The sequence below is a fragment of the Triticum aestivum genome, chromosome 5A (genome assembly GCF_018294505.1).
Source record: "Triticum aestivum cultivar Chinese Spring chromosome 5A, IWGSC CS RefSeq v2.1, whole genome shotgun sequence".
In the NCBI taxonomy this organism is placed as follows: Eukaryota; Viridiplantae; Streptophyta; class Magnoliopsida; order Poales; family Poaceae; genus Triticum; species Triticum aestivum.
The window spans coordinates 606,943,448-606,954,092 of NC_057806.1; the positions used below are offsets into that span (position 1 = coordinate 606,943,448).

The 10,645-nt window shown below is 48.1% G+C and overlaps 2 protein-coding genes across 2 annotated transcripts; both read left to right on the plus strand.

Annotated features, from left to right (window-relative positions):
- Nucleotides 1–655: 655 nt before the first annotated feature.
- LOC123105254 (inosine-5'-monophosphate dehydrogenase) lies at nucleotides 656–5,580 on the plus strand (the record flags this gene model as incomplete). The annotated part of the gene is given in 4 exon segments (XM_044527291.1): nucleotides 656–1,615; nucleotides 2,557–2,736; nucleotides 3,141–3,398; nucleotides 5,258–5,580. Coding segments are annotated over 4 exon segments (1,470 nt in total), but the record flags the coding sequence as incomplete, so codon positions are not given.
- A 1,208-nt stretch (nucleotides 5,581–6,788) lies between these two features.
- LOC123105255 (tubulin beta-4 chain-like) lies at nucleotides 6,789–9,753 on the plus strand. The gene is made up of 3 exons (XM_044527292.1): nucleotides 6,789–7,299; nucleotides 8,364–8,633; nucleotides 8,750–9,753. Exons 1-3 carry the CDS (start codon nucleotides 6,906–6,908, stop codon nucleotides 9,418–9,420), a joined length of 1,335 nt encoding a protein of 444 aa, XP_044383227.1. The 5' UTR covers nucleotides 6,789–6,905; the 3' UTR covers nucleotides 9,421–9,753.
- Nucleotides 9,754–10,645: the final 892 nt, after the last annotated feature.

The window sequence follows — 10,645 nt, forward strand, 5'->3', positions numbered from 1 at the left end:
CCACAACTATGTTCTTATTTTTCGGGGAAAAAAGATGGCCGAAACCTGTAACGTGGGACTTAGTTTCAAGAATCTCAACCTGAGAAATCCAACGATGAAAATAGTTTGATATTTAAACGCATGGTTCAACAGATAAACACATCCCAAATAAACAAATCTAAAGAAAAACTCTCAGACTACAACAAATGACGCACATTCGGTACGCCATTTGTCAGCATCCGAGAAGATGGACAGTGACATTCACAAGAGGCAGCTCCTAACTAGTGTCAGTCAGTCGGAAAAAAGCCTCTTAATCACTGATTTCAGCTGTTTGCCGTAAAAGGAGCGGCACATCGGAGCTCAACCGGGTGACCACAAAGCCGGCCCAGCATCAGCTCCCAAAACGCACGACAGCACCCGCATTCGGCTGGAGACACGAGCCCGCGAGTTGCCAAAAAAAAAAAACAAGACACGAGTCCGCGCGGGACCCACGTGTCATGGAGGTTAAGCTCCCACTGCCCGCCAAGCGACCTAAACAAAGGTCCCAATCCTCACCCGACCCATCCAGCACCCCATCCAGTCACAGCCCACATCGCCCGCCGCGCCGCCGCCGCCGCCGCCAGCGCCAACCCCCAAACCCTAAAACTCCCACCCGAAAATGGCGGCCGACGATGGATTCTCGGCGGCGCGCCTCTTCTCGCAGGGCGTGTCCTACACCTACGACGACGTGATCTTCCTGCCGGGCTTCATCGACTTCCCCGCCGACGCCGTCGACCTCTCCACCCGCCTCTCCCGCCGCGTGCCGCTCTCCATCCCCTGCGTCGCCTCCCCCATGGACACCGTCTCCGAGGCCGCCATGGCCGCCGCGATGGCCTCCCTCGGCGGCGTCGCCGTCGTCCACTCCAACACCGAGCCCCGCGCCCAGGCCTCCATCGTCCGCGCCGCCAAGTCCCGCCGCCTCCCCTTCGTCTCCTCCGTCCCCATCTTCTCCCCGGCCTCCGCCCCGACGCTCAACGACTTCGCGGGCCACGAGTACGCCCTCGTCACCGAGCAAGGGGACTCGCTCTCCAGGCTCGTCGGCGTCGCGGTGGCCGCCGATGCCGCCTCGCCCGAGGCCCCTGCCCCTGTATCCGAGTACATGCGCCCCGCCCCGCGCTCGGCCTCCGCCTCCTTTGACTTCGAGCAGGCGGCGGCCCTCCTCGCCGACGAGGGCTTGGACTACGCCCCTCTCGTGTCCGAGGAGGGTGAGGTAATCGATCTCATCACCTCCAAGGACGTCGAGCGCATTCGGAGCTATCCGAAGCTAGGCAAGCCATCTCTTGGGGCAGACGGGAAGTTCGTAGTTGCAGCCTCTATTGGAACCCGTGAGGACGACAAGCGAAGGCTAGAGCAGCTAATTCAGGCAGGGGCCAATGCTATTGTCATTGATAGCTCGCAGGGGAACTCCACCTACCAGCTTGATATGATAAAGTATGCCAAGAAGACGTTTCCGGAGGTGGATTTGATTGGAGGCAATGTGGTGACAATTGGTCAGGCACAGAATTTGATTGCTGCTGGAGTGGATGGCCTGCGTGTTGGAATGGGCTCTGGTTCAATTTGCACTACCCAGGAGGTTTGTGCTGTTGGTAGAGGACAGGTATATTTCTCACAAACTCCTGCCCCCTTGATAGTTTATAGTTTGTTTTCATGCTTGTTAACTTCGTTTTGTTTGCTGTCAAATAGTTGCTCATCTTGCCTATCAGCTTAGATCCTCTGTGATTGGTAGGACCAGCATGAGCATGCTGTTTGTAGAGCGTAAAGTTATCCAAAATTTACAATCCTATTTTAAAACCAAGATGGTGAAAAGTCTGATAAGTTACTGGAAACTTTAAATACATCAAAGTCTCTCCCATATTCATGCCAAACGTCCTATTTAGATAGTTATCAAACGTATAATTTCAAGTAATTAGTAAGTGGCTGAACCTTATAGTGGTATTGCAGTATGCGGCTATGAAAGTGGCCACCCAACGACTGAAACATATAAATGTTTACCATGCAAAAATAATTGAGCTCAAGCTCTACCACTAATCGACTTTCTGAATTCACACATTGCACATAGCAAGCGCTGTCAGGAAAAATGCCTCGTGTCCATTTGCATTAGCACAGGAACGAGTGTGGATGCCATGTAAACCATATGGTTAACAGTCTTCTTCATGCTTAATATGTCACATTTTGAGGGTTGGAATTTGGAAAATAAATTTGAAATTCTTAGGAAATTTGGAATATTGGAAAATCTAAAGCAATCAGATTCATATGTATCATTGATGTTTTAGTCTATATTCCCATTCTTGAAAGGGGAGTAGCATTTTGTTTATGGACCTTATATGATGCTTTGTTTTCTTCTTTTGTTCAGATCTGCAATCTAGTTTGATTTGGATGGTAACTTGCTCCATATATTTCCACATAGCCTGGCAGTCTCTCTGGTCTATGTTAGAAAATAATTTAGTATGTTCGGTTTCAAATGGCTGCTGGTGCATGTTAACACATTGTATGGAGAGACCGAACTAATTTGATGTTTTTTCTGTTTTGGTTTAACAGGCCACTGCTGTTTACAAGGTTGCATCATATGCCAAGGATCACAATGTGCCAGTTATAGCTGATGGTGGTATTTCATACTCTGGCCATATTGTGAAGGCTTTGTCACTGGGGGCATCAACTGTTATGATGGGCAGTTTCTTGGCTGGCAGCCATGAGGCTCCTGGGGCCTATGAATACAAGGTACATTTTAGCCTTTTGCAACAGGGTTAAGTTTGAATGTCCTGTAGTGATGTGTGCTCAAGTCCACAAATCCCCATATTAGAGATTAAACTCTTACTTTTGATGAAAACTACAACCATGTACATGCAAATATAGATTCTATTTGCCCACTGCAATTTAAAAGATCCCTTAATGGCCACATAGTAGTTCAGCACTTCAGTGTACTTAGATGTCATGAAGTCTTCTAACCAGACATTGCCATTAAGGGTTGATGTATAAGTTGATCAAAGTATTCAAATGTATTGGCCAGTTTAAGTGTAGCCTTATGCTAGGTTTAACTGTACTTTTATGCTCTATTGTAACTGAAGTTTGCCATTTTACTTGCTTCTGGTTAATATTGTGATTCTTTGAATGTGTTTTTCTAGGACGGCCACCGAGTAAAAAAATACAGAGGTATGGGCTCCCTCGAAGCCATGACAAAGGGGAGCGATGCAAGGTATCTTGGTGATACTCTGAAGCTTAAAGTTGCCCAGGGAGTTGTTGGAGCGGTAGCTGACAAAGGTTCTGTTCTGAGGTTTATTCCGTATACAATGCAAGCTGTTAAGCAAGGATTCCAAGATCTTGGTGCATCCTCTTTGCAGTCAGCTCATGATCTTTTACGAGCGGAGACTCTTAGATTAGAGGTATTTACTTGCTGGATTACATATCTGCTCTTTACCTCTTTATTTATTTATTTGGAGTGATTCATAATTTGGAATACCTAAAATTAGAGAAATAGTTTTTTGTTGACAAACATGCAAAGCAGTTATTTCTTTTCTAGATAATGGACGAAGCCCATGTTTCTTAGGTACAACTCATGTAACAATATTCACAAGACAAAAGAGTGTTTTCACATCTGCAGCTGACATAAATCACAAGCCCATGGTTCTGTTCATGAGCAACATTTCTGATTGACTAAAATTGATACGTAGTGTCTCTTGGTTTTGTTTTTTGGGGTGGGCATTGGCACTGTGCCCTCTTTATACGTAATGTTCAACACTCATTTGCTAACTGCTAAGTTCTATAGATTGTTGTCCTTAATGGTCAATAACTCAATGATCTACATGAAAGATTGAAAGCTATTGTGCAGTTGACAGACCTCATATTAGTTTAATGGTTCAGCTTGCAAAATAGCCTATTTTTTTAGTTTATGTGCCTGTCGAATGGATAACTGTGGTATGGGAGTATTTGTCACTGAATCTAGTTTAAGGTGCTTTTCTTTGCTGACATATATTCACAGGCCAAAAGTATATTTTCATATCTGCAGCTGACATAAATCGTTGATTTTGGAATGGGGATTAACTAACACTGAGACCTAGGGCGTGTTTGGTTGCCATCCACACTTTGCCATACTTTTGTGCCATAAGTGTGGCAAATTGAGACAAATGTTTGGTTGCAGCCACAGTTGTGGCATGCCACACTTTTTCAGTCACATACCCCATTGTCATAGACTCAGTTGCTAGTCAACTTTTGCCACAAGTGTGGCGACCAATTTAGCCACCACAAAAACTGTGGCATGCCACACTTGTGACACACAAGTATGGCAAAGTATGGATGGCAACCTAACATGCCTCTAGCGTCTCTTGGTTATGTTTCGGGATGGACATGGCACTGTGCCTTCTTTATCCGTAATTTTCAACGCTCATTTGCTAACTGCTAAATTCTATAGATTGTTGTCCTTAATGGTCATTAACTCAGTGATCTGCCTGAAAGCTACTTGCAGCTCCCAGACTTCATATTTGTTTAATTGTGTACCTTGCAAAATAGCCTATTTTTAGTTTACGTGCCTGTTGAATGGATCACTGTGGTATGAGAATATCTGTCACTGAATCTAGTTTAAGGTGCTTTTCTTTCCTTAGGATGTGTGCCTTTTTTCTCATTAATATCATTGTTCTTCCTGGGGTGGTACCGCTCCAAAGCACTCCTTCCAAAAATATTCCCTTTTGCTGATTCTTCAAGAATCTGTTCCGTGTACAGACTATGGAACTTTACTTTGTCATTATCGGCAGTTAATGCACATATTCAATGTTTAGAGGGATTCTGGATCACTAAGTCTTAAAGTACTTTTAAGGTTATGCTATTCCATATTCACTCCCAAGGGAAATTTGATTTGCAATGGAAGCTCAAACTTTCTTTTATCATTGCACCTATCTGCTCACTCTTTTTCTTTCTTCAGACGATGGAGCATTTAATCTTGTTTGTTGACAAAAATAGTCCCAAATCAGATCTTATTGCGTTAAAAAAGTAGGGACCCAAATCTGTCCCTTTCTCTTACCAATATAGCTTGCCTTGGTCCCACTTAGAACCAAAATCACGCACCACAGTTTATGTAGAATTGTGGTCATAGCACTTGTTACAGTGAATGAGAAGTGTCATGCCTGTTCATGGATGATGTGCAGTGCAAAAGAAGTGCATAGAAAATTCCCTGTTCATGGATGATGTTTGTCATTTCATGTCTTGGTAACAGAACTGACATTCAGTCTTGGTAACCTTTCCTTACCAGGTGAGGACCGGCGCCGCTCAAGTGGAGGGAGGGATCCACGGGCTGGTGTCGTACGAGAAGAAATCATTCTAGCCCCCATCTTTGATCGAGGACGGGCATACTGGTTCTCTGCGTGTGTTCCATCCAAGGTTGGCAGCGGGTCACCTGATAGTGTTTGAGAGCAGCCTCCCAGCCCGTCTGTGGGGGCCGTTCGCTCCCCTATCGATCTACCACTACCACTAGGATGGTTGTAACATCATCATCTTTCCACCATGGCCATGGTTGAAAACACTGGACATCGTAAGAAATGGCTGTAACAATAAAAGCGATGTTTCCGTTTGCTACTTTGCGAGTGGAAGACCCGGCATTTCAGTCCTTTTTCGTGCGCGACAGAAAGCTTGGCTTGCGATCTCAGCCACTTCGGAGGATCACGTACATAGAGCTGCTTGCTTGCTTTTGTTTCCCGATCGGGCCGGCTTCACGCGCTGCTGAAAGCGAGAGGCGCGCTTCAGTTCAGGGTGGTGGGTGTGCTGTTGATTTGTCCCTGTCGTTTCTCCCAAGCAACAGCTACGTGCTTTGACACCCAATACTGCGGCTGCAGACTGCGGCTGCTACATGCAGTCCAGAGCTGTACACTGATTGGATTGCTAGTGAAGCATCCCTATCGCCTCCATAAAATCGCGGCCGCTATCATTATCATTATCATTCTTCCTTGTTAAGCTTGCTGTACAAGCGCACCAACTTGTAGGTACTACGATCAGCTTAGAGGGGCTTGAACCAAACGTCTACTCAGCAAAATTCCAGTGATTGATTCAGAAAAGAAAGCATTAAAAGGTTTTGGCCAAGCGTCGGCGACCTCAGACTCAAATCGCAGGAATTGCAAGCTCAGTTTGCCGTCCGTTCCAAAGTTTTTTTTTTCCTTTTTCCTTTGATGAAGGCCGTTCCAAGGAAATTGAGTTGGGCCAAAATGTGATATGATAAAAGAAAAGACGGCATTTCCATCGCTATCACTGCAAGGAGCCCGTTTCCTCATCGTGGCGTCCGCCGGGGTTGCTCACCGGCGACGGACGGCCGGCCGGCCCTACCGCCGTGTCATCGGTAGGCCTCGTCCCCATCCACACGAATCCATCCCTCCCCCGAGACCGACCCTGCCTGCCAGGTGGCTCCAGCGCCGACCACACGTCAATGACAGCTACGCCACACCCGATCCGCCCACAGCGAACTGCTGCGCGGGCCCCGCGCTCCGTCGTCGGCCCCAGCCGTCGGTGCCCGATCCCATCCGCTCATCCTCCCTCCCACTGGACGGACCGCCCAGCTGCGGCGGGTGGGGCCCGCGGGCTTCGGTTACGCCAGCCTGGCACGCTCAGGTCCAGCGACCGAGCCATCCCGAGCCCACGCTACGCCAGCACACGCCCCCTACCGCCACTGGGGCCGGGCCCCACCCAGGGCCCGCGGCCCGCAACCACCCCGGGCGGGGCGGCCGAGCCCGAACCCGAACGGTTCTCTCTCCCCGCTCGGAGTATAAAGGGTCGGAAAACACCGTCCCCCATTTCGAAATCCGAATTCCCGAATCCCCCAGGAAAGCCAGCGACCCCCCCTCCCTCCTCCCCCGCAACCACCGTCCACCGGACCCCCGGCGCCCGGCACCGGCGAAGCGGCGGCGGCGAAGATGAGGGAGATCCTGCACATCCAGGGCGGGCAGTGCGGGAACCAGATCGGGGCCAAGTTCTGGGAGGTGATCTGCGACGAGCACGGGATCGACGGGACGGGGCGGTACGCGGGGGACTCGGACCTGCAGCTGGAGCGGATCAACGTCTACTACAACGAGGCGAGCGGGGGACGGTTCGTGCCCCGCGCCGTGCTCATGGACCTCGAGCCCGGCACCATGGACTCGGTGCGCTCCGGCCCCTTCGGCCAGATCTTCCGCCCCGACAACTTCGTCTTCGGCCAGTCCGGCGCCGGCAACAACTGGGCCAAGGGCCACTACACCGAGGGCGCCGAGCTCATCGACTCCGTCCTCGACGTCGTCCGCAAGGAGGCCGAGAACTGCGACTGCCTCCAGGGTAATTAATTATACCATCTCTTCCGCGTGAATTTATGTCAGGGATTGATGAGCCAGCGTTTAGATCTGGGCTCAGCCGTTCCCCGGGGAGTTAGATCCGTTCCAAATATCAGGTTGTCATTACTACGGCGTCTGTTTGGCATTTATGCCTGATTTGCATCCCCAGGGTGCTAATTGCTGATGTATTGATCTCATCAATTCATGCCTAATTCTGTGTTATCTGCATTATTTTGATCATTTAGCTGCTGGTTACTGTTGATCCAAGTAATTTGCTATCTAGTACGATAATAGGTCATGTCTAATTCTGTGTTATATGCATTAATTTGATCATTTAACTGCTGGTTACTGTTGATCCAAGTAATTTGCTATCTAGTACGATAATAGGTCATGTCCAATTTGTCCATTACGAAGATGCTACTTTATCCCAATTCAGAACATAAGAAGAGTGGAAGCTGGTAGGATATAGGTTGTCCTGTTACTGTGTGGTCTGTTTGTGATTAGTATGCTGGCTTCTTCTAGCTTTAAGGGATCGTGTGGATGAGCTAGTCAAAAATAATTTAGCTATTCTGGATAAGCACCTAGCTAGCTTCACCAATCTCGACTGTCGGGAGGACTGATATTCTATTAAAGTAGGTAGCGTTGGATTGGCTTGCTTGAGGCTCCACTTTGCACCTGTTAATGCCCTGTGGAAAAACTAAATTAAAAACTGTCATACCTGAGCTGGGTCAACTTTACCTATACAAAATGGAAATGGAGTCCCTATCTAAATGATGAATAAAGAAGTCCTTAGCTCCATTCCTTTGGTCATCCCTATAGTTATTTTGGTGTGCTATTTAATGTGGCAGGCCCAAGGAACATGTTTGTGTAGCATTACTGATCTAACTTGATTGCTCATCAACTCCTCTTTTGTGGAGCACATGGTGACATTGCTAGACTGTTTGTGTCCTTGGAGTGTTGCTGCACCCTTTGTACTCTTTTGCAGTTCACTACAGATGTCCAATTTTGCGTGTGTATTGTCACTTTCATTTGTGAATAATAGTTTGGCTTTATTTGCTTCCTTTACAGGATTCCAAGTTTGCCATTCTTTGGGTGGAGGCACTGGATCTGGGATGGGAACCCTTCTTATTTCTAAGATTAGGGAGGAGTACCCTGACCGAATGATGCTGACCTTCTCTGTCTTCCCGTCACCAAAGGTCTCAGACACCGTTGTTGAGCCATACAATGCTACACTTTCCGTTCACCAACTCGTTGAGAACGCTGATGAGTGTATGGTGCTTGACAATGAAGCTTTATACGACATATGCTTCCGCACGCTAAAGCTTGCCACCCCTTCCTGTAAGCTAATCTTGTCTTGATCTTTACTTTTCTGTAGTATCTGCTGAAATTTACACGCAGAAGTTTATGCTCAGTTAGATGTGGTCACTCATACAGCTTTGGTTCTAACAATGCAGTTGGTGACCTGAACCATCTTATCTCTGCTACCATGAGCGGTGTCACATGCTGCCTGAGGTTCCCTGGACAACTCAACTCTGATCTCCGCAAGCTTGCTGTTAATCTCATTCCATTCCCACGTCTCCACTTCTTCATGGTTGGCTTCGCACCGCTGACGTCGCGTGGGTCACAAATGTACCGTGCTCTCACCGTTCCTGAGCTGACTCAGCAAATGTGGGATGCCAAGAACATGATGTGCGCCGCAGACCCCCGCCATGGCCGCTACCTCACCGCCTCCGCCTGCTTCCGAGGGAAGATGAGCACCAAGGAGGTGGACGAGCAGATGCTCAACGTCCAGAACAAGAACTCGTCGTACTTCGTTGAGTGGATCCCCAACAACGTCAAGTCAAGCGTGTGCGACATGCCGCCCAGGGGCCTGAAGATGGCGGGCACCTTTGTCGGCAACTCCACGTCCATCCAGGAGATGTTCCGCAGGGTGAGCGAGCAGTTCACGGCCATGTTCAGGAGGAAGGCCTTCTTGCACTGGTACACGGGCGAGGGCATGGACGAGATGGAGTTCACCGAGGCCGAGAGCAACATGAACGACCTCGTCGCAGAGTACCAGCAGTACCAGGACGCGACCGCTGAGGAGGAGTACGACGACGAGGAGGAAGAGGAGCGTGACGCGTAGTAGTGGCGATCGCGCTCCGCCAGCTATATGTCCCCCGCTTCAGGTCTGTCGCTGTGTCCAGTGAGAGTTTGTGGTTTCCTCCTGTGGCTTGGATGAGTCGAGGTTGCGTCTTGTACTCCGTTTTGTAATTTGCTACGGCTAGTAGTGCGTTGCAGTGTGTCTTGTTCCGCATCCATCCTTTGGTCGGTCGGTCGGTCCATAGCTGACGGTGGCCTGAACTGTCGAGTGCTCTCCCTGAGCTGGTCGTCGTCGCCTTGTAAGTTCTGACAATTATTATTGTTAGTCGTTCGCTTCAGCAACCAAAAAATGAGTATTGGTAGTGGTTTCTCATTATCTTTGTGAATATTGTACTCCATGTCGGAATGTTTTTGCCTCGTTATTTGTGTATATTTCGTTTGCTCGCTCAGGTGTCCTCTTGTATTCTTGGTACCAGCAGTGGTTTTATCATCTTTGTGAATCTTGTGAGTGCTGTTTTTTTTGCCTCGTTCCTTGTGAACATACTAATACTAATAGCGTATATGCGTATGCTCGCTCAGGCTACTCTTGTATGTAGTATTGTGATGGATCACTCTCTGGTCATCTACTGTATTTGTCAGTTATAGTCCCTCTGTTGGGTCATCGTAGCAGAGCTTCAGTGAGGATTGTTCCATGGAGTTTTGGGGAATTGGAAGCATGGAACAGCCGGCTGTAACTCGATGGGATTTCCTTGTTCAGAAGATGCTTTTTAGTTGTGACGATGAATTTTAGTGTCTGCTCTTTTCATGCCGTTGATGGATCATCCATCCTCCTCCCTTTTGCTGCGATTTTGCATTTGCCACCAAAACACGAATTCTTTTGGTGGCTCATTATTCAAGATCAAGCTTGAACCGCGGATAGATTTCATCGGGGAGGTTGGACAAATTGTGGGCTATGTTTCGATCAAAAAAGAAAAAATTACGGTAATGCTAGCTGGGACTTTTAGTAGTTCCCAACGAAGAGACGTTTGATCAAGATCAAACGGTGGCAGTTTTAAAAAGAAGACTGTCTTCTCTGCAAGAAGCTGTCATGCTATTACGAGGAACTTGTCGTCCCACCATAACTAAAATTGTCATCGGAAAAAGAAACAACCTTCAAAAATAATAATAATAACATTTCATCCATTCGGTGATGAATGTGAGAAAATATTTGCTTGCGCTTGCCGGATGTTGCAAGATGGAAGGGAGGGGATGAATGAAGAAAAACACCC

Bases quoted from the DNA above. Each gene is read 5' to 3' on its own strand.
- LOC123105255 (XM_044527292.1), top strand. From the start codon at position 6,906: ATGAGGGAGATCCTGCACATCCAGGGCGGGCAGTGCGGGAACCAGATC. The intron at 7,300-8,363 runs GTAATTAATTAT...CTTCCTTTACAG, and splicing joins GAACTGCGACTGCCTCCAGG to GATTCCAAGTTTGCCATTCT. The intron at 8,634-8,749 runs GTAAGCTAATCT...CTAACAATGCAG, and splicing joins AAAGCTTGCCACCCCTTCCT to TTGGTGACCTGAACCATCTT.